Source organism: Eleutherodactylus coqui, chromosome 8, assembly GCF_035609145.1.
Source record: "Eleutherodactylus coqui strain aEleCoq1 chromosome 8, aEleCoq1.hap1, whole genome shotgun sequence".
Classification (NCBI taxonomy): domain Eukaryota; kingdom Metazoa; phylum Chordata; class Amphibia; order Anura; family Eleutherodactylidae; genus Eleutherodactylus; species Eleutherodactylus coqui.
The window spans coordinates 39,160,239-39,184,418 of record NC_089844.1 but is presented as its reverse complement, the minus strand read 5'-3'; the positions used below and the strand labels follow the sequence as shown (position 1 = coordinate 39,184,418).

At 46.9% G+C, this 24,180-nt stretch overlaps 1 protein-coding gene across 2 annotated transcripts in view; it reads right to left on the bottom strand.

Moving 5' to 3' along the window:
- The window catches only part of OBSL1 (obscurin like cytoskeletal adaptor 1), a 98,771-nt gene that overhangs the window by 32,562 nt on the left and 42,029 nt on the right, over window positions 1-24,180 (bottom strand). For both annotated transcript variants that reach the window (XM_066575529.1, XM_066575531.1), the window contains exons 8-15: window positions 22,679-22,951; window positions 19,672-19,944; window positions 17,655-17,921; window positions 17,098-17,370; window positions 16,006-16,278; window positions 5,708-5,980; window positions 5,235-5,507; window positions 3,573-3,845 (exon numbers count right to left, since the gene is read on the bottom strand). In XM_066575529.1, the coding sequence (XP_066431626.1) occupies window positions 3,573-3,845; window positions 5,235-5,507; window positions 5,708-5,980; window positions 16,006-16,278; window positions 17,098-17,370; window positions 17,655-17,921; window positions 19,672-19,944; window positions 22,679-22,951 (2,178 nt within the window). The remainder of the gene's footprint in view (window positions 1-3,572; window positions 3,846-5,234; window positions 5,508-5,707; window positions 5,981-16,005; window positions 16,279-17,097; window positions 17,371-17,654; window positions 17,922-19,671; window positions 19,945-22,678; window positions 22,952-24,180) is intronic.

Below are 24,180 nucleotides of genomic sequence, written 5' to 3'. Positions count from 1 at the left end.
AAACTAGAGACTGGGGGGAGGGTAAAATGAGAAATAGTGGGGTAGCCAGTGTAACTTGCGACCCGGGTCCAAGCAAAGGGAATGGGGGTCGAGCAGGGGGTGGGGTTAGTACAGTTAGAACTAATAGATCAGCCATAAGTACGAATAGCAACAAAACAAATTTAAAAAAAAAAAAAAAAAACGATATAAATTGTATGACCACGAATGCAAGAAGTCTGATCGGTAAAGTGGGTGAGCTTGAAGTGAGAATGACTGATGAAAATTATGATATAGTCGGAATTACGGAAACATGGCTGGATGATAAGTGCGATTGGGCGGTGAATTTGCAGGGGTACAATCTCTTCAGAAGAGACCGAAGGAACCAGAAAGGGGGAGGGGTATGTCTGTACGTCAAATCAAACTTGAAGCCGAGGCTACAGGAGGATATAGGGGTAGGAGAAGAACAGGTGGAATCTCTGTGGGTAGAAATACAGGGAGGAAAAAATAACAAAATCCTGATAGGGGTCTTCTATAGACCACCAAAGCAATAGAAGAAACTGATAACTTACTATTAAGGCAGATAGAAGAGGTGTCAAACCACAACGAAGTAATTATCATGGGGGACTTTAATTATCCGGATATAACATGGGAGAACGAAACCTGCAAATCTCACAGGGGTGATAAGTTCTTAAGAGTAATTAAAGAGAATTACCTGAACCAACTTGTGCAGGAACCAACAAGAGGGAGAGCCATTCTGGACCTAGTACTAACCAACAAACCGGAACGTATAAAGGGGGTGCAGGTTGAGGGGCACTTGGGGAACAGTGACCACAATATAATCAATTTCCAGCTGTCATTCAATAGGAAGCCTTATCAGGGAGCGACAAACAAACTAAACTTTAGTAAAGCAAAATTTGATGAGCTTAGAACTACTATCGGTAACATTAAATGGGACAACATCCTCAAAAATAACAGTACAGAGGACAAATGGGAAAAGTTCAAAAGGATCCTAATCACCTCATGTGAGCAGTTCATTCCCTTTAAAAATAAAAGAAACTCAACTAAAAGGAAACCAATGTGGCTCGACAAGACGGTACGAGGGGCAATAAACGAAAAGAAGAAAGCGTTCAAACTACTAAAGCAACAAGGCAGCGAAGAAGCGCTAAAATCATACAGGGAAAAAAACAAAATATGCAAAGATACGATCAAAACTGCCAAGGAGTAAGCAGAAAAACTGATCGCCAAAGAGAGCAAAAACAACCCGAAACTATTTTTCAACTATATTAACAGCAAAAGGATTTGCAGGGAAAGCACTGGCCCTTTAAAAAACAATGCAGGAGAAATCATTGATGATGACGAAGGGAAAGGAAATCTACTAAACAGTTTCTTTTCAAGTGTATTCACAAACAAAAAGGAAATGCCACATGTGATGCAGGGGAATAAAATGAACCCATCACAAAATATCTCATACCTAACGCAGGAGGAGGTGCGGAAGCGACTAAAGAAGACTAAAATTGATAAATCGCCGGGCCCAGATGGATTACACCCAAGGATACTAAGGGAACTAAGTGACGAGATAGCTAGGCCGCTATATCTAATATTTCTAGACATTATCAAGACCGGAGTAGTACCATTGGATTGGCGCATTGCCAACGTGGTTCCAATTTACAAAAAAGGGAGCAAAAGTGAGCCTGGTAACTACAGGCCAGTAAGTCTCACTTCAGTAACGGGAAAAATTTTCGAGGGGATTCTGAGAGACGCCATTGATGAGCACCTCAAGGAGAACAAGGGAATAACTCCTCACCAGCATGGATTCATGAAGGGTCGCTCATGTCAGACAAATCTGATCAGTTTCTACGATGAAGTAAGCTCTAAGCTGAACCAGGGAGAATCTATTGATCTCGTATATCTGGACTTCTCTAAAGCCTTTGACACCGTGCCACATAATAGGCTAATATACAAAATGAGACAGCTCGGACTGGGTGAAAACGTGTGTAAGTGAGTAAAAAATTGGCTGAATGATAGAAAGCAGAGGGTGGTAATAAATGGTTCGTACTCTGATTGGACCACAGTCGCTAGCGGGGTGCCACAGGGTTCAGTATTAGGCCCCACTCTGTTCAACATATTTATCAATGACCTGATAGAGGGGCTGCACAGCAAAATATCAATATTTGCAGATGACACAAAATTATACAATATAATTAATGAAACGGAGGACAAGGTACGGCTACAAACAGACCTGGATAAGCTGGGGGCTTGGGCAGAAAAATGGCAAATGAAGTTCAATGCTGAAAAATGTAAGACTATGCACATGGGCAGGAGAAACGGATGTCACCAATATTCGATTAATGGGGTACCGCTAGGAAAAAGTGATATGGAAAAGGATCTGGGGGTATTAGTGGATAGTAGACTAAACTGGAGTAACCAATGCCAGTCAGCTGCTGCAAAGGCAAATAAAGTCTTGGGATGCATTAAAAGAGGTATAGGGGCGAAGGACGAGAACATTATCCTTCCATTATATAAGGCACTAGTCAGGCCTCACATGGAATACTGCGTACAGTTCTGGTCACTGGTGCTCAGGAAAGATGTTACGGTATTGGAGGGGATTCAAAGAAGGGCAACTAAACTAATACATGGAATGGGAGGACTGGAATACCCAGAGAGGCATCAAAATTGGGACTATTTACTCTAGAAAAAAGACGGCTAAGGGGTGATTAAATAACTATGTATAAATACATGAGGGGACAATACAAGGATCTCTCCCAGGATCTGTTTACACCCAGGACTGTGACGGTAACAAGAAGACATCCGCTACGATTAGAGGAAAGTAGGTTTCATCACCAACATAGAAGGGGATTCTTTACTGTAAGAGCAGTTAGACTGTGGAACTCTCTGCCGGAGGAAGCGGTGATGGCAAAATCCACAGAGGAGTTTAAAAGGGGACTTGATGTCTTTCTGGAGAGGAAGGACATTATAGGATATAAATCTTAGGTTAATTGTCAATCCGGGTATACAGGCAGGTAGGAACTATTAGGGGTTGGTCCAGGGAACAGTCTGATTGCCATAAGGGAGTCGGGAAGGAATTTTTCCCCCAAAAGGGCTAATTGGCTTCTGGCCTTGGTTTTTTTTCCCCTTCCTCTGGATCAACACAGTAGGATAGACACGCTGGACTAGATGGACATTGTCTTCATTCAGCCTTACATACTATGTTACTATGTAAGTTGATATCATATAAAATGGTACATTTGTAGGGTGGGACTATGTTTATCCATAGGAAAATGCTATAATTTAAGGGGAGGACAAATAAATACATGGGAGGAGGGTGGAGGCATGGTGACAATGAAGGATGGAGTGATGTAGATGTAAAAGTGAGTTCTAATGCTATATGAAACACTGGTATGGTGGTTGAGGAGATTACGGAAGATATAAGCACATTATAGATTTTGGACAGAACATAAAGTTAATTTAGTAGGAGATTTTAGGTTTTTGTGCTCCACTCTGTGATCCACTTTAGGTTCTTTCAGCAAATTCTCTGATGATCAATCAAGTGGTAGCATAACATGTCGCTTACATGACCCCATGTTCTGTCTTACCTGTCACTAATACACTGTAGAATACAGCATCATCTCTTGCGTCACAGACATACTCTCCCGAATCCTGTGCCTGTGCCGAGTCTACAACTAGTCTGCGCATTGGGCCGGCAGACTCTATCCTGATATTCTCGCTCTCTTCCACATCCACCCCATCCTTGTACCAGCGCACTTGGGCATTCTCCCTTGACACCTCACAGCTTAATACAAAAGGCTCCCCGGTCACACATGACAACTCTGTGTCTTCACTTGTGTTGATAAACTTCACTGGTGGCTCTAGGAAACCATAGAAAAAAAGTTAAAACAATATCCTGACACTAATACAGTATTACACCCTTGTTATAGTATCACACCAGTGGATGTAGTCATACCCGGGTGCTGGAGACTTAGGGGAACATAAGGTCTCTCTTCCCCATATAATGACACCAGCGCTATAAATGAAGCATTATAGCCGAGGACCCTGTTACAGATTTTGCATTAGAGCCTAGCAGCTTCAAGTTATGCTTCTATATCACACAATGGTAACATCCTGAGATATTAAGCCAAAACCAGTATAATTTTCAGCCATAAATTGCTCATTTTTAAGTCTGACCCAAAAAACTTTGATTCAATGGAACTAATTGTGACAATGTCTAATTTGTATTGAAAAGGTAATTTTTGATAGGCGGAATTTCACATATTTCCATTTTAATTTCTATACTCAGTGGCATACATAGAAGACGGGGTGGTGTTTGTGTGTTGTATACCAATGATAAAAATTAGGCTGCTTTGAGGGGCTGCTTGACACCAGTACACTCCTACTGTCTGTTAAAGGGAGCCTGTCTTCAACCATAAGCACCATAAACTAAGTTATGGTGCTTATAGTTTAGGTGATGTAGAGTCCGGCGAGCCTCTTTTCATACTCACCTGGTCCCCCGTTTCTGCAGTGTCCCCCAATGAAGTCAGTGCATTCAAAGCCAGCTTGACTCTTTCCAGAAGGTTGTGCACATGTATTCCCGTTCACCTCTATGCAAGTGCATTCACACAGCCATCTAAAAAGAGTCAGGCTGGTGTGTGTGCATTGACTTCGCAGACAGGACAGCAATGGGGGACTGGATGAGTATGAAAAGAGGCTCTCTGGATGTCACATCACCCAAATTCTAAGCACCAAAACCTAGTTTAAAGTGCTTATAGTTGATGACAGGTTTTAAGGAAGTCCTGATGCCTCCATACTATTTCCATGACTACATTAGCCTTTTCAGTATTTGCTAATGTTAAGGCACTGATGGAAACCGTATCCCAATGCAGATTCTCACCTATTAAAGTGATGGCTATACCAATTTGGAATAGGTCTCTGTGCCCGGGGTCCATTGAAACTGCATGGACTCCCTCTGTGGACCCAATGTCCTAGGCTGTAGACAAGTAAATAGATATATGCAAATTGATTTACTGAGTTGTGAATTAATTCCTAATCCACCAGGATGCATTTCACGTGTTTTTTGTTGAACTTGTGAACATACCCCATATTGTAAGCAAATTTGCAGATTAGGGCAAACTGGGTGGAGCCTCTTAACGTTAGTCAGTTCACAAGGTCATCGCTTACAACCACCACAAGAGAAGTCCTTAGAATGAAATTCCACCATCAACACTGTAGACCACATATAGGGTTGAAGAGCTCTTGCTTACCGGTAACTTTTACATAGTAACAGATGGAGTCATCTCCAGCGTCACAAATATACTCTCCTGAGTGTTGAGTTTGGGCAGATGGAATAATAAGTCCACGATGCTTCCCGTCTGATTGCAGCGTTATGTCTTCCATCTCTTCCACCTCATCTCCATCCTTGTACCATCGTACAGAGGCGTTTACTCTCGAAACCTCACAGCTCAGCTCCACTTGCTCCCCAGACAGATACATCAGTTCTGTGTCATCACTGGTGTTCACCAACTTCACTGGAGGTTCTGGAAAACAAGAGATTAATGCATCATCACCACTGAATTAATTAGAAATGGATCATCGAGGAGATGCATCCAATCTCCAACTGGAAGTTGTAGGATCACAACCTAAGTTACATCCTGGAATGCTCAAAGAACACATTTTAAGGGAAACCTTCCTTTCTGAATTTAATATACTAGTGGAGGAGATACAGAGGACCACGGACCTGATACCAGAACAGTATAGAAGACACAGTCATCTCTGACGTCACAGACAAACTCTCCCGAGTCTTGCACTTGCGCGTTATGGATGATGAGTCTCCGATGCTTTCCGTCTGACTCCAAGACCAGATCCTCACTTTCCTCTATCTCTACTCCGTCCTTGTACCAACATACTTTGGCATTATCCCTGGACACTTCACAGCTCAGTATCACTTGTCCTCCACTTAGACACTTGTTTTCTACATTATTGCTTGTGTTCACAATTCTTACAGGAGGATCTGAAAAAAAAAAGACCAAAACAGGTTTATTAGCCATTTTCATGGGAACACAAGCAGGAAGTGTTGTTACTGTTGTTCTGTACCATTGCTCTGGATTGATATTGAGTAGAGATGAGCGAGCACCAAAATGCTCGGGTGCTCGTTACTCGAGACAAACTTTTCGCGATGCTCGAGGGTTCGTTTCGAATAACGAACCCCATTGAAGTCAATGGGCGACCCGAGCATTTTTGTATATCGCCGATGCTCGCTAAGGTTTTCATTTGTGAAAATCTGCAAAACCCAAGAAAGTGATGGAAACGACACAGCAACGGATAGGGCAGGCGAGGGGCTACATGTTGGGCTGCATCTCAAGTTCACAGGTCCCACTATTAAGCCACAATAGCGGCAAGAGAGGGCCCGGTCCCCCAACAACTTTTACATCTGAAAAGCCCTCATTAGCAATGCATACCTTAGCTAAGCACCACACTACCTCCAACAAAGCACAATCACTGCCTGCATGACACTCCGCTGCCACTTCTCCTGTGTTACATGCTGCCCAACCCCCCCCCACGACCCAGTGTCCACAGCGCACACCAAACTGTCCCTGCCCAGCCTTCAGCTGCCCTCATGCCACGCCACCCTCATGTCTATTTATAAGTGCGTCTGCCAGAGGAAAAGCAGGCACACACTGCAGAGGGTTGGCACGGCTAGGCAGCGACCCTCTTTAAAAGGGGCGGGGCGATAGTCCACAATGCTGTACAGAAGCAACGAGAAATGCAATCCTGTGCCACCTCCATCTGGAGCTGCACACGTGGGCATAGCAATGGGGAACCTATGTGCCACACACTATTCATTCTGTCAAGGTGTCTGCATGCCCCAGTCAGACCGCGGTTTTTTATAACTAGTCACAGGCAGGTACAACTCAGCAATGGGAATTCCGTGTGCACCCACAGCATGGGTGGCTCCCTGGAACCCACCGGCGGTACATAAATATATCCCATTGCATTGCCCATCACAGCTGAGGTAATAATGTCATGTTTAATGCAGGTGGGCTTCGGCCCACACTGCATGCCCCAGTCAGACCGGGGTTCTTTAGAAGTGGACAGATGCATTTACAACTCCCTGTGGACCCATAGCATGGGTGGCTCCCTGGAACCCACCGGCGGTACATAAATATATCCCATTGCAGTGCCCAACACAGCTGATGTTACGTCAGCTGTAATGCAGGTGGGCCAAAAATTAATTGGATTACACTGTAGGCGAGGGCCCCAAAAAATTGGTGTACCAACAGTACTAATGTACCTGAGAAAAATTGCCCATGCCCAACCAAGAGGGCAGGTGAAACCCATTAATCGCTTTGGTTAATGTGGCTTAATTGGTAACTAGGCCTGGAGGCAGCCCAGTAAAAATAAAAATTGGTTCAGGTGAAAGTTTCAACGCTTTAATGAGCATTGAACGTATAAAAATTGTTTAGAAAAATTATATGACTGAGCCTTGTGGGCCTAAGAAAAATTGCCCGTTCGGCGTGATTATGTGAGGTTTCAGGAGGAGGAGCAGGAGGAGGAGGAGGAATATTATACACAGATTGATGAAGCTAAAAGGTCCCCGTTTTTGATGGGGATAGAGAACGATGCTTCCATCCGCGGGTGCAGCCTACGTATTGCTTAGGTTTCGCTGCTGTCCGCTGGTGGAGAAGAGAAGTCTGGGGAAATCCAGGCTTTGTTCATCTTGATGAGTATAAGCCTGTCGGCACTGTCGGTTGACAGGCGGGTACGCTTATCTGTGATGATTCCCCCAGCTGCGCTAAACACCCTCTCTGACAAGACGCTAGCCGCAGGACAAGCAAGCACCTCCAGGGCATACAGCGCGAGTCAGGCCACGTGTCCAGCTTCGACACCCAGTAGTTGTAGGGGGCAGAGGCGTCATGGAGGATGGTCGTGCGATCGGCTACGTACTCCCTCACCATCCTTTTACAGTGCTCCCGCCGACTCAACCGTGACTGGGGAGCGGTGACACAGTCTTGCTGGGGAGCCATAAAGCTGTCAAGGGCCTTAAAGAGTGTTGCCCTGCCTGTGCTGTACATGCTGCCTGATCTCCGCGCCTCCCCTGCTACCTGGCCCTCGGAACTGTGCCTTCGGCCACTAGCGCTGTCGTATGGGAATTTCACCATCAGTTTGTCCGCCAGGGTCCTGTGGTATAGCAACACTCTCGAACCCCTTTCCTCTTCGGGTATGAGAGTGGAAAGGTTCTCCTTATACCGTGGGTCAAGCAGTGTGTACACCCAGTAATCCGTAGTGGCCAGAATGCATGTAACGCGAGGGTCACGAGAAAGGCATCCTAACATGAAGTCAGCCATGTGTGCCAGGGTACCTGTACGCAACACATGGCTGTCCTCACTAGAAAGATCACTTTCAGGATCCTCCTCCTCCTCCTCAGGCCATACACGCTGAAAGGATGACAGGCAAGCAGCATGTGTACCCTCAGCAGTGGGCCAAGCTGTCTCTTCCCCCTCCTCCTCATCTTCCTCCTCTTCCTCCTCATCACCGCGCTGAGATATAGACAGGAGAGTGCTCTGACGATCCAGCAACATACTGTCTTCCCCCGGCTCTGTTTCCGAGCGCAAAGCGTCTGCCTTTATGCTTTGCAGGGAACTTCTCAAGAGGCATAGCAGAGGAATGGTGACGCTAATGATTGCAGCATCGCCGCTCACCACCTGGGTAGACTCCTCAAATTTTCCAAGGACCTGGCAAATGTCTGCCAACCAGGGCCACTCTTCTGAAAAGAATTGAGGAGGCTGACTCCCACTGCGCCGCCCATGTTGGAGTTGGTATTCCACTATAGCTCTACGCTGCTCATAGAGCCTGGCCAACATGTGGAGCGTAGAGTTCCACCGTGTGGGCACGTCGCACAGCAGTCGGTGCACTGGCAGATTAAACCGATGTTGCAGGGTGCGCAGGGTAGCAGCGTCCGTGTGGGACTTGCGGAAATGTGCGCAGAGCCGGCGCACCATTCCGAGCAGGTCTGACAAGCGTGGGTAGCTTTTCAGAAAGCGCTGAACCACCAAATTAAAGACGTGGGCCAGGCATGGCACGTGCGTGAGGCTGCCGAGCTGCAGAGCCACCACCAGGTTACGGCCGTTGTCACACACGACCATGCCCGGTTGGAGGCTCAGTGGCGCAAGCCAGCGGTCGGTCTGCTCTGTCAAACCCTGCAGCAGTTCGTGGGCCATGTGCCTCTTATCTCCTAAGCTGAGTAGTTTCAGCACAGCCTGCTGACGCTTGCCCACCGCTGTGCTGCCACGCCGCGCGACACCGACTGCTGGCGACGTGCTGCTGCTGACACATCTTGATTGCGAGACAGAGGTTGCGTTGGAGGAGGAGGGTGCTTTAGTGGAGGAAGCATACACCGCTGCAGATACCACCACCGAGTTGGGGCCCGCAATTCTGGGGGTGGGTAGGACGTGAGCGGTCCCAGGCTCTGACTCTGTCCCAGCCTCCACTAAATTCACCCAATGTGCCGTCAGGGAGATATAGTGGCCCTGCCCGCCTGTGCTTGTCCACATGTCCGTTGTTAAGTGGACCTTGGCAGTAACCGCGTTGGTGAGGGCGCGTACAATGTTGCGGGAGACGTGGTCGTGCAGGGCTGGGACGGCACATCGGGAAAAATAGTGGTGACTGGGAACTGAGTAGCGTGGGGCCGCCGCCATCATACTTTTGAAGGACTCCGTTTCCACAACCCTATACGGCAGCATCTCCAGGCTGATAAATTTGGCTACGTGCACGTTTAACGCTTGAGCGTGCGGGTGCGTGGCGGCGTACTTGCGCTTGCGCTCAAACACTTGCGCTAGCGACGGCTGGACGCTGCGCTGACAGACATTGCTGGATGGGGCCGAGGACAGCGGAGGTGAGGGTGTGGGTGCAGGCCAGGAGACGGTAGTGCCTGTGTCCTCAGAGCGGGTTTGATCTCAGTGGCAGGTTGGGGCACAGGGGGAGAGGCAGCGGTGCAAACCGGAGGCGGTGAACGGCCTTTGTCCCACCTTGTGGGGTGCTTGGCCATCATATGTCTGCGCATGCTGGTGGTGGTGGCTCCCCGGCTGATCTTGGCGCGACAAAGGTTGCACACCACTGTTCGTCGGTCGTCTGCACTCTCAGTGAAAAACTGCCAGACCTTTGAGCACCTCGGCCTCTGCAGGGTGGCATGGCGCGAGGGGGCGCTTTGGGAAACAGTTGGTGGATTATTCGGTCTGGCCCTGCCTCTACCCCTGGACATCGCACTGCCTCTTGCAACCTGCCCTGCTGCTGCCCTTGCCTCCCCCTCTGAAGACCTGTCCTCAGTAGGCGTAGCAAACCAGGTGGGGTCAGTCACCTCTTTGTCCTGCTGCTCTTCCTCTGAATCCTCTGTGCGCTCCTCCCTCGGACTTACTGGCCTTACTACTACCTCACTGATAGACAACTGTGTCTCATCGTCATCGTCCTCCTCACCCATTGAAAGGTCTTGAGACAGTTGCCGGAAGTCCCCAGCCTCATCCCCCGGACCCCGGGAACTTTCCAATGGTTGGGCATCAGTGACGATAAACTCCTCTGGTGGGAGAGGAACCACTGCTGCCCAATCTGAGCAGGGGCCAGAGAACAGTTCCTGGGAGTCTGCCCGCTCCTCAGAATGTCTCATTTTCATGGAGTGAGGAGGCTGGGAGGAAGGAGGAGCAGCAGCCAGAGGATTCTGAGTTGCAGCAGTGGACGGCGCAGAACTGTGGGTGGACGATAGATTGCTGGAAGCACTTTCTGCCATCCACGACAGGACCTGCTCACACTGCTCATTTTCTAATAAAGGTCTACCGCGTGGACCCATTAATTGTGCGATGAATGTGGGGACGCCAGAAACGTGCCTCTCTCCTAATCCCGCAGCAGTCGGCTGCGATACACCTGGATCAGGAGCTCGGCCTGTACCCACACCCTGACTTGGGCCTCCGCGTCCTCGGCCGCGTCCACGTCCTCTAGGCCTACCCCTACCCCTCAGCATGCTGTATTACCAGTAATGCAGAAACAGAACGCTGTAATTAAATGTGCCGCTTATTGGCCTGTGGTTGGAGGCTGACTTCGCTTACGGAACGCCAGGAAATAATTTGGCGCAAGCCTGCTGTAACACTTAGCTGGCTGCGTATGATTTTGTAGAACTACTACACCCAGCACAGTCAGACCCAGAACACTGAGCACAGTCACAGGCAGGCGAAATAGATTTTTTGACCAATATTTTTTAGAAAAGGCACACTGCCTATATTCAATGAATATGTCTTCTGTCCCTGCCTCCACACTTCTGGCCCTAGGGTATGTCACAGAACTGCAGAGTGTTGCACTGTCAACTGCAACACAGCGGTGATTTCAGAGCCCAGACAGAGCCAGGAAATAATTTGGCGCAAGCCTGCTGTAACACTTAGCTGGCTGCGTATGATTTTGTAGAACTACTACACCCAGCACACACAGACCCAGAACACTGAGCACAGTGACAGGCAGGCCAAATAGATTTTTTGCCCAAATTTTTTTAGCAAAGGCCCACTGCCTATATTCAATCAATAATATTAATATGTCTTCTGTCCCTGCCTAACCACCACTTCTGTCCCTGGAGTATTACTGCAGGGCGCAATGCTCTGCACGGCCGATATACCAAAAAAAAAAAAAAAAGTGCAACACTGCAAAAAGCAGCCTCCACAGTACTGCACACGGTTAGATGTGGCCCTAAGAAGGACCGTTGGGGTTCTTGAAGCCTAAAATACTCCTAACGCTCTCCCTGCCTAAGCACTTCTGTCCCTGGAGTATTACTGCAGGGCGCAATGCTCTGCATGGCCGATATACCAAAAAAAAATAAAAATGTGCACCACTGCAAAAAGCAGCCTCCACAGTACTGCACACGGTTAGATGTGGCCCTAAGAAGGACCGTTAGGGTTCTTGAAGCCTACAATAACTCCTAACACTCTCCCTATAGCAGCTCCAACACGATAGCACTTTCCCTCAGCTATGTCACAACGCATCTGTGGCGAGCCGCGGGTGACACCTGATCTCGCCAGCCACTCACTGCAGGGGGTGGTATAGGGCTTGAACGTCACAGGGGGAAGTTGTAATGCCTTCCCTGTCTTTCAATTGGCCAGAAAAGCGCGCTAACGTCTCAGAGATGAAAGTGAAAGTAACCCGAACATCGCGTGGTACTCGTTACGAGTAACGATCATCTCGAACACGCTAATACTCGAACGAGTATCAAGCTCGGACGAGTACGTTCGCTCATCTCTAATGTTGAGCAATATCCATTGTTCTCACATACCAAGTGTGGTCATTCCATGGTTTTGGGGTAGCAAGAGCATTGTGCCATAGTTTTAGATTCAGAGATCATGTATTCTTGTACAGGGTGGAGCGCGGTAATTTGCTAATTTGGGAGTGAAATTAAAAAATAATGAACTTGTAAAAACTTTATTTTATATTTTATTTACATTGAACAGTAGTGGAATTTACAAATTATTTGGTTTTAAATATTGTATCTGGCAAATGTTGACCTTCGCTACGAACATCGAACGAGTTAGAGCAGCAGTATTGCAATCTCCGAAACGCTCTGCTCGGAAGCAAGCACTTGCTCTTGGCATTTCAAGACGTTCTCTCCACCGGATTCTTCATAGTGAACTGAATTTTCACCCGTATAAAATGTGCGTGGTCCAACAATTGTCAGCACGGGATTATGTTACACGACGAACATCTGTATTGCAACCATCCCAACACCCTGGAAGACCTAAGGAACAATATTGACGCTGAGATTGCCAGAATACCAGTCGACATGCTTGAAAGAGTGCATGAGAACTTCAGAAAACGTATGCAGCAGTGTGTGGATAGCGAAGGTCAACATTTGCCAGATACAATATTTAAAACCAAACAATTTGTAAATTCCACTACTGTTCAATGTAAATAAAATATAAAATAAAGTTTTTACAAGTTCATTATTTTTTTATTTCACTCCCAAATTAGCAAATTACCGCGCTCCACCCTGTACATCAAACCCCATGTGCCAGTCAGGGCATAGTAGCCCTAAAGGTGGTCAGATGTCTTAGATAGCTGTTGGCCAAACATTTGTTTGGCCAATGGCTATTACTCCTGTCCTCACGATGTACATGTACATTCGGCTTGGCTGAAATGAGCAGATTTAGCTAATATTTGCCATAGGTGTTTGAGCACCACTGTGGTCCTTTTCAACGGGACGACAGTCGGTTAAATGACTTGTAGCAGTGCAGTACACAGAAGGGCCTGTAGAGGGCCAGAGACAGGACTTCTGGTGTGAGGGTTAACCAAGGGGTGGCGCAGGAATCAGATAAAAGCCGGTTCCTGCCAAAGACAGGGAGAGAGGACCAGCACAGCATAGGAAGGTGCTGCAAGCTGGTGGCCGGAAAAGGCAAGAATCCGACAGGGATGATGCCCCTCGACTTCCACCCAAGTTGGGTGCTTACTGATGTGATGTGCTGTGCTGTGCTGTGACGTGCTGTAAAATAAACGCTGGCAGGAGCCAGACAAAGAGATACGCTATCCATGAGCCATGTTTACCTTTGTGGTGCGCCATTTCTGGTAGGAGTGGTCAGCGATCCCCAGGCAAGAGTACCCCCCTTGCTACAGACTGCACAAACAATGATATCTCCGCTAAGGTCTTTAGCGCTTGTGCAGAGCGTTTAGACAGACGTCGCCGCTGGATCGCTGGCTTCTTGCTCGGCACTTCACCTTCTATACAGAAGCCAGCATTCCCTTTGATACTTTTTATGCTAACGGAAAGTCAGCAGTGACGACTTGCGAACAAATATTAAGCGTCTTTTGTTTTATTTACACTTCACAATTATTGCTCACATTTGTTTGTTTGAATGAATCTTGAGCAATAATTGTCCTGTGTAAATGGCCCATTAGTGTCAATCAGTGATTTTTTTTGAGCCCTATATGTCTGTGAATCATTGGTTTGGAGCTGCATATGTCATGCCCCAAGCGTTATTAAATCATTGTTCTTGAACCTCAAGTGTCATTGAGACATTATCTATAGTCCTAAGTGTTACTGAGTCACCGAACTCATTGTTCTGAAGCCTTAATTGCCACTGAGTCATTCTTCTAGAGCAGTGATGGTCAACCTTTTAGAAACCGAGTGCCCAAACTGCAACCCAAAACCAACTTCTTTATCGCAAAGTGCGAACACGTTAGGGGGCGGGGCTTATCACAACATATGATTTTTACCTCCGTCATTCTTAATAGGGCAAGGCTGTTTCAAAATAGACATGGGGCAGATTTTGACTGAGGACATTCTGCAGCATTTCCGCCTCGTCTAAACATATCCCAGCAGTGATAATGACCCCCAAGAGCAGCCCCAGCGGTAATAGTGACCGCCCAGAGCGGCCCCGGTGGTAATAGTGACCCCTTTAGAGTGGCCATAGCGGTAATAGTGACCCCCAGAGCAGCCCCAGTAGTAATAGGGACCCCAAGTGCGGCCCCAGTGTTAATAGTGACCCACCAGAGCAGCCCCAGTGGTATTATTGACCCCCCAAGAGCGACCCCAGCAGTAATAGTGACATCCCACAGAGCGGCCCCAGCGGTGATAGTGACGCCCCAATAGCAGCCCCAGCGGTAATAGTGACATCCCACAGAGCGGCCCCGGTGGTAATAGTGACCCCTTCAGAGTGGCCCTAGCGGTAATAGTGACCCCCCCCCTGAGCAGCCCCAGTGGTAATAGTGACCTCCAAGTGTGGCCCCAGCGGTGATAGTGACACACCCAGAGTGGCACCAGTGGTAATAGTGACCCCCCAGGACGGCCCCCAGCGGTAATAGTGACCCCCCAGAGCGGCCCCAGCAGTAATAGTGACCCCCCCCCAGAGCGGTCCCAGCGGTAATATTGACCCCCCAGAGCGGCCCCAGCGGTAATAGTGACCCCTCACAGCGGCCCCAGCGGTAATAGTGACTCCTCAGAGCGGCCCCAGCTGTAACAGTGACCCCCACAGTGGCTTCAGTGGTAATAGTGACATCCTATAGAGGCCCCAGTAGTAATAGCACCCCCTTCCTCAGAGGCCCATATACTTAACCCCACCTGCTATTCCTCCTCCGCCTCCTCTGCTCGGTGCTGCTGCTGGTGCTTAACTCAGGTGCACACTGTGACGTCAGTGTGCTGCCAGACGCCTCCTTCCCTGCTCCTGCGGAACCTCACCAGTCATTAAGCCATTGTTCTCAAGCTTCAAAGGTTCATTGAGCCATTTTTCTAGAATACCAAATGTTATTAAGCCGTTCTCCTTGAGCATCAAGTGTCATTTAACTTCTTGTTCTAGAACCTCACCTGCCATTAAACCATTGTTCTGAAGACCTAAGTGTCATTAAGCAATTGTTCTAGAACACCAAGTGTTATTCTTTTAGAGCCACACCTGTCATAGAGCCATTATTCTGGAGCCTGAAGTGTCACTGGGCCATTTTTGGAGAACGGCAAGTGTTGTAAAGTTCCAAGTAGGTTCAAGTAGGTCCTCAGAAAAGTGCAGTTTCAACTACTTTCCCTGAATATGTATGAATTTCTAAGCTCTTGGTTCTGTTATTTGGCACCTATGATAACGTTACTATCGATTTCCCTCCTTCAAAGAATAGGTGAGCAGTCCCTCTCTTGTTTTTTGCCTTGGGCACACCACATACTTTCATCTATCCCATAATGCGAAATCACAACTATATGACACATGCAATATCTGTACAAGTTGTGTCTTTGAGAATGGCAATGACTTTTTGGCAAACTACATCAAATTACACAATTGACACAAAAACAATGGATTGGTTCACATGTATGACATGTATGCCCTGACCTTACCTGACCTCTATTGCAAAAAAATTGCAGCCTTACGTTTAGCCTGTTTGTCCCCATTATACTTATGGGAACACATAGTGCAATTCCAAGAAAAAATTGATTATCCACTTGCAATACCGACTACCTGTAATCTTGCAGCATATTACACAAACTGCACGGACGTCCCTTTTGTACATGAGACCCCATGTGTTATAAAGCTTCCTGACCTGTCACAGTCACATTGTAGAATATTGAGTCATCTCCAGCATCACAGACAAACTCCCCCGAATCTTGTGTCTGTGCACAGAGGATGACCAGACGGCGATATCTGCCATCAGACTCCAGCCGGATTCTCTCACTCTCTTCCTTTCTCTCCCCGTCTTTATACCAGCGGACTGGGGCATTCTCCCGGGACACCTCGCAGCTCAATACCAGCTCTTCTCCGCTAAAGCACCTCTCATCTGTGTCATCATTCGCATTCAGGATCTTAACCGGAGGCTCTAGAAAAAAAACCATCCAATTTTTATTTACTCATAAGGTCAATGCTACAGAGAACTTTGCCCAGGAAAGGGAAGGGTTTGTAAGTGGCTGCTGCTTTGGAACATATGTAGCTGGCAGGTAACAACACTTGCCTCTCCATGTTCTGAAGTGAGGAACTAAGATGCAATTCCCATAGAAGTTGTTTTTGGGCACTGATATTGGAATAGTGTTGAGCGAACCAAAACAGTCAAACTCGAACCACAGACTGTTCATTTCGGCCAAACCCATTAAAATTTCTCCTCTTCTCCCTCCTTCCTCTCTTGTCTGGAGGAATAATGGTGGCACAGTGGTTAGCTCTAGCCCTTGCAGCAGTGGGGTTGTAGGTTTAAATCTGACCAAAGACAACATCTGCATGGAGTTTGTATGAATGTTTGTAGAAACCCTCACAAGCATACATGTAGATGTTGCCCTTGGTCAAATTGGAACCTAGAACCCCAGTGCTAACCACTGAGGCACATTCATTGAGGAGGAAGAGTTTTATGTCTCTTAGACAGTGTTACATACCAGCTTTAGAGGTATTGGTAAAGTTCCAGTTTGGTTCGAACTAATTCAGACGGTCCCAAACTTTTTGCTGCAGTTCAGTGAACCAGCAGAATCGAACTTTTCAAAAGTTTGCCCAACACTGCATGAGAACATGACTAAAGCACTATTGTGGTTTTTGTGCGGCTATTCTCCATGGTGGTGCCAGTCCCCATAATATAGCATGCGGCCATTCTTCAAGAAGTCAACAGAGACATTAAATATTTCTAGTAAATGTTATATTTACAGTTGTCACTGACCTGTCACCATCACACTGTAGAAGACCGAGTCATCTCCAGTGTCGCAGACATACTCCCCCGAGTCCTCCAGTTTGGTACACATCATAACCAATCTATGATGTCTCCCATCTGACTCCACTTTGATGTTCTCGCTCTCCACCACCTCCACCCCGTCCCGGTACCATCGCACATGGGCATTCTCTCTGGACAGCTCACAGCTCAGCACCACGGGTTCTCCGCTCACACATTTATGTTCTGTGTCATCATCTGTGTTTATGATCTTGACCGGAGGATCTAGACATAGAATGAGAAGTACCATGAGCTTAGTAAGGGTAATGACGTAAGACAGCTTTGTAGGTTAGGCCTCAACTTATAGCTGCTACATGGCTGCCCATTCCCAGACACATGATATTAGTTATTTTGGTGGGTAAAGTATGATGATTAGCACTGCAGCTTTGCTGCTTGCACCTTCTGTGCGACTTTAACCTTTGATGGTTTTGGAATAGAGTACTGGTTACCTGATGCCCAACCTGCAGATCCCTGACAGTACTATACTTATATATTTCTCGCAAACTGACCTGTTACAGTCACATTAAAGATGATGGAGTCATCAATTGCATTACAGACAAATTCACCGGAGTCCGCCGTCTGTACTGAGAGAATGACCAACCGGTGGAGACAACCATCTGCCTCCAGTATGACATTCTCACTTTCCTGTAACTCCTCGTCATCCTTATACCAGTAGACCTCGGCGTTTTCTCTTGACACCTCACAGCTCAGCTCCAGGCGCTCTCCACTGAGCAACTCCTTAGTGCCACTTGGGGTTATTATCTTGACAGGGGGGTCTACAGAGAAAAGGATCATTACATGATTACATGTGTTCAAGTACTAAGATATGACAGAAAACAGCTTAAATAAATTGGTGTTCATTGCAGACAGTAGTGTATGTGTGGGGGATGTGAAGAGAAAGCCTTCTCCCTAGTTATAGCTATTTGGGGGGTTCTAGCTTCAATCCATTAAAACTTTTAATTACTGTTTACTTGGAGCAGGTGCTGGTGCGGTCTGGGATGATATCAATGTGAATGAGTCTCTGTCCCAGTATGGTGATAACTTGAAGGTTAAAAGAACCGTTCACTGCATTTGGGGAAGATGAACACTTTTGGGGATGAATGGGAGCTGCTAGTCTGAACTAGGAAGGGTTCTGTGTGAGAGTATAAAAAGTGGGTGTTGGTGGCCCTAGATTCATTTAAAAGAGGTGTCTCCAACTGGTATGACTGCAAAAGGGTTATTCTCATGGTTACAAGACCGTACAGAGCTAAGCAGTGCCGACCTTAGGTTAGATAGCACCCTGTACCATCAGTACATTGGACCTCGCCAGACCTGAGTTGATTGATGTGGTAATCAGTACCTGATTTTCGGAGACATAATAAGGTCGTCCTGAGGGTGGACACCCACTGGCAATATATTCTCTCTTGCGCTGTGAGAGCGCGAGAAAACTCTCGCCTCGCAGCGCAAGAAAGATGCCGGTATAGGATCGGCATATCACTAGTGTTTTCAATGGGGCCAGCGACAGCAGCGCTAGCCCCATTGAAAACATAGGGAGAATGCCGCGGACTTCTGCTACAGCTGTGACAGCTGTGGCAGAAGTCCGCGGCATTCTAGCCCACTGCTTTCTGCCAAGCCCCGTGGAATGATTATCGGGGAAGGGCTTGAAATATAAGCCCTTCCCCGATAATCTGCCAAAAGTGTGAAATTTTTTTTTTTTTTAATTATACTCACCTCTCCTGCTCTCAGCCGCGTCCTCCTGCTGGCTCCCCGGCACTGCTATTAAGCTCTTTCAGCAGTCGGGGTTTTATAAAAAGCCCTTCCCCGATAATCTTACTGCGGGGGCTTGGCTGAAACCATTGCTTTCAATGGGATCAGCAGCAGTGCCGATGCTATTGAAAGCAATGGAATAGAATGCCGGGGACTTCTGCCACAGCTGTGACAGCTGTGGCAGAGAATTCCTTCATCCCCGCGGGGATGAAGGAAACTCCTGCCACAGCTGTGACAGCTGTGACAGCGGTGGCAGAAGTCCCCGGCATTCTCCATCTCTTTTCAATGGGACTAGCGCTGCTGCCGATGGCCTCATTGAAAGGACTGGCGATATGTCGGCATGATGCCGATTTTTTTTCTCGCACTGCGATGCGAGACTTTAACTTTAATCTCGCATCGCAGTGGAGAAAAAAACGCCAGTGGGTGTCCACCCTCACTGTTTGCAACTTAGCCGGTACTGAGGGACTGAATAAAGAGTTTGGTTCACTGCAACAGTTGTGCAGTGTTCTGCTTAATCAGTCTGCCGTATAACCCCAACAGTCAAGTAATATTATTGGAGTGGCACTGTGTAGACTGGTTATTGGGCACTGAATGGTGGTAATCGCTGTGTGACAATATTATTTAGACACTATATGGAATTCTACATGCAGGGCAGGGGTTCTTATAGAAGGTATCATACAGGATACACACCGCAGGTTAGTACGGCTAACCAATGATCCAATCACTCGTCAATGGCTATATGCAATGTACTAATAGAGTTATGAGTGGGAAGAGGCTGACCTTTCACAAATACATTGTAGAAAATAGAGTCATCTCCGGCATCGCACACAAACTCCCCTGAATCTTGGGTTCGAGCAGATCGGATGATCAGTCTACGGTGACAACCGTCCACCTCTATGGCGATGTTTTCGCTTTCTTCCAGCTCCTCGCCATCCTTATACCAGTGCACCAGAGCATTCACCCTTGACACTTCACAGCTCAGCTCCACACACTCTCCAGTAACATGGCGGTGTTCTGCGTCATCATCAGTGTTCACAATTTTCACTGGAGGATCTAACGGGACAGAAAATCCTGATAAATGTTGTGCAGGAGTTTTTGCTACTAACTTCAGGAGGGTGGGGCAAAATGGATGCCCCTTGGGATACATAAAGACTATATTGTTTTGCCTCCATTAGAACAAACTCACATGAACACATAACCAATCTGTGACTAGACTTGGACTTCTAGACTTGGACCCAGAGTAGTTAATGTATAAGAGGAGGTTTTGGTTGATATGCTTATTCCAAAAGTTTATGTTAATATTGCTTTAAATATCATGCAGCAGGTGATCCAGAGGTACCCAGAAGTGGAACTCAGGGAGGCGCTACGTAGAGTGACGCAGTTGTAGTGCTTGTAGCAGAAGCAGCAGAACATGAATGATGGTTGTCTATGAATATTGGTGTGGAAGGTGCAGCGGAGAATAGGCTACAAGTCTGGATCACTGCAGAGTCCAGTGTTCACAAAAGACTAAACGGATCAGCAAAAGAAGCCATGGTAGCAACGCTTCCTACCGCTACCACTGGATCACCTGCCATTCGTTGAGCGACTGAGACTGTGTAAGTAATATGCGGAGAGCCGTTGAGTCCTCATCATCTGTCCGATCCGCACAACACCGACCCTGTGGGCGAGCGCAATTCATGGCCTGTCAGCAGATGGTCTATCTGGTGAATCCGGTGAGGCGCACTGCGGCCTGCGCTCTGATAGCTGCATCCAGAAGAGCTGCAGCTCGTCCAGACAAAGGTAATCTGGGAATACCAGGAATATGGAGGAAACTGAGGAGAAGAAAGCCCTAACATAGGCCTATGGCGAGTCCCTCCAAAACCGACCCCAGACCCACATTGCAACAAATGTATGATTTCACACGGACACATAGATCTGCTGATAAAAAAAGGCAGCAAGCGCTATTTTGATCCGACTTGCAGGCGAGATTTGCCCATTCAAGTCAATTGCGATGCAAAAAAATGGTGACGTTGCCCGTGTGCTGTCTGTATTTCACGGATTCGTTGCTAAGAGATGCAAACAAATAGGGGCCTGTTTCAGTTTTTCTTGCAGATGATACAAACGAATGACATATGAAAGTAAAAAATGAGCACACGGACCACATACAGTTGCACTTGTATGAAAAAATGTCAATTTTTTGAGAATGCAACACAAATGAGTTTTCATTCGCTCGCGTGAAGTCAACCTTAGGGTGACAACCCACTACAGTTTTTTTTCACTGCGAAATTTGCAGCGTTTTTTTTTTTCTGCAGGGGTCTATGGGACTTGCAATATTAAAATCGCGATCGCGCAAAATCGCAATTCACCGTGAAATCGTAATTTTAACATTACAAGTTCCATAGACACCTGCAGAAAAAAAACGCTGCGAATTTCGCTGTGAAAAACAACTGTAGTGGGTAGTAACCCTTAGGCTAATTTCACAGAGGAGAGTGTGAAATTGGTCCATGTAGCACAGCCTGATATCGCGCTCGCCAACCTGCAATTTGCCCATTGATGCCAGGCGTTTTTGTATCAAAACCACCTTGCATCACTTTGGGGAAGTAGCGATCCTTTGGCGTAGCTGACAGCTGCAGCGGAGAATGGCGGAGTGTCTCCCATTGTTTCCAATGGGGAAACCTCGCATCGTACCACATGCACCTATCAACGTGTTATGCGATGCTGCCGCTGGCCCCATTGAACACAATGGGTGATGCGAGGGCACGCCCAAAGATAGGACTAGATAGTACACGGGGAATGCAAAGTGGGGAATAAAAACGCTCATAAGTATGACCCCATTCAAAACAATGGTGTTCATATTCATTTTCGCAACGCACAAATCCCGAATCTCGGTCGTGTGAAGCGGGCCTTCATTGTGCCGTATGATACAGAACAGTAAGGAGTTTTGTTTTTTTTTAAGTCCTCACGCTCTGCTCTGGTTCCAGTCTAGAACTTTCCATCACATAATGTATTCTGCGATGAAGAACTTTTTCCTAAAACTCTATGTACTCCGCATCCCTCAGAGCGCATAATTCTTCCTATTCTTCTGACATATTATAATGTTGGAGAATACATTCCCGGAGATAATCTCCAGCTAGAAGCCACACGGCGCAATCTGCAAAGGGAAAATGAACAAGTGATGTGACTTTGAGATGCCTTTCCGTCTGAAGATGGTCAGTGATTTATACAAAGCATTTCCCCATCCGGTATCATTGACACTTTCATGGCTACTGACTGACACTGTGCTGACACATTTAGATCCTTATCTTTTATCATAAAAAGGTCTCTAAAATCTGAATTCCACCGACTGACTATAAAACCACAAAAATCCCGGGCTTGCGAAAAGATGATACTGAATAATAGAACAGAAAGAAGATTTAGAATATCATCATACAAGAGTATAGCCTGAAGCTATTTAAAGGAACTGCAAATCTAAAGTCTATCTTATCTCCACTTGTTGTGCAATTGATGCTGCGTATTATTCCCTGCTAGCTGGGTTGAGACTGGTTGTAGCGTTTTCTATGGGAAGGCTTCTCTAGGGGGCCTTCTGTTTTTCTGACTTGATAAATGATATATTTCTGGCTGCACACAGCCACCACTAGGTGGAGCTAACTAGTATTGAACTCAGTGGAGTGGTATAATTCTGTATGTATTGAGCTCCCTCTAGTGGTAGCTGCAATGACACTGTCACATCAAGCAGTTCAGTGTCAGGTCCCCACTACCACAGATCCCATAGTCAGTTGTGTGACCTACCTCTATAGTAGGTACTAACCTGTCACAGTCACATGGTAAAAGATGGAATCTTGTCCAGCATCACATACAAACTCTCCAGAGTCTTCTGGTCTTGCAGCAGAAATAATTAACCTCCGTTCCCTTCCATGTGACTCCATTCGGATGTTGTTGCTCTCCTGTATCTCCACGCCATCTTTGTACCAATTCACAGGAGCATTCTCTCTGGAGACCTCACAGCTTAGGACCACGCTCTCACCACTCACAAATTTGTGCTCCACATCATCACTGGTGTTGACTATTTTCACAGCGGGTTCTAAGGAAGACAGACAAGACTAAGAGGGGGAAGGAGGACAACATCAGCAGAAGGAACAAGGGGTTCTAGTTTATGGCATGTATGGTGATAATAACTAGACTTTAGGCATAAGGATAGTTATTAGAGGGGTTGTCTGGTTTAGAAAACCCATTTTTACATACATTGTTAGGGGATTCATCGAGGGGGTCCCTGGTTTGGGACCTCAATCAAACAAAGAAAATCTCTCCTACTTTCTCTCTCTGAAGGACCGGGCCCTTCTGTAAATTATACAGGCAGTCTGTTAATTTCAGTGGTAATCATGTAATGCTTCATTTCTCCAGTGGTCAGGACTCAAACCTGAGAACTTTCGTGCTCCAGGCGGCAGCTCTACCTATTGAGCTGTTCAGCTTGCTGGACAGCCCCTCTGCTGAATCATAGCCTAATCCTTGCTCCAGTTAAATCCACTTCTTGCCTTCCTGTTTTGGCTCCGCCCTGCTCCTGATTGGACTTCCTATATATGCCTGGCCCTTCCATTGCAGCATTGCATGATTATTGTGCTCCCCACCGATAGTCTAGCTTCACTGCCTGCCTGATCCTCCATACTGCAAACCGATACTTCCAGTTAATGACCTCTGGCTTCCTCTGGCTATGCTACGTGCCTGCTCCTTTGTACTGCAAACTGATACTTTCCATTACCGACCTCTGGCTTCCTCTGACTATGCTACGTGCCTGCTTGGGTTACAATAAGAGACTCCGAACCTGCACCATATTGTTACACCAGTGGTGGCGCTGCATGGAAATTGAACACTTCCTGTTGGATTTCCCCAGATTACAGCTGCAGGACCATGCAGTTTGTTGAGTCAAGGTTGAATGCTCTCTTGGATAGGGTCAGTTAGAGAGGACCTGTCATGTCTTTAGATCAGCAAGACCAACTGCATAGCTTTGCAGTCGTTGCCCCACTGACTATCACACTTTTACTTTTCTTTTTTCACTAAGCTAGGAAAGACCCACTTGACAGATTCCAAGCACCAGGACTCAAAGCTAAAGGAAGTCGGTGTAGGGAGGCAATCTCTATGTATTAGAAAGGTCCCTTGACAATATGCTCATCACAATGTATTCCCCTCATGGGACCTCCAGCAATCATGTGTAATCTGTGGGAAACCTGCACTAAGTGTAAAATTTCCCTGCAGCACCTCCACAGGGAAAATGAAGTATTACACAGTATTCATTTGTACCAATGGGGGTATCTG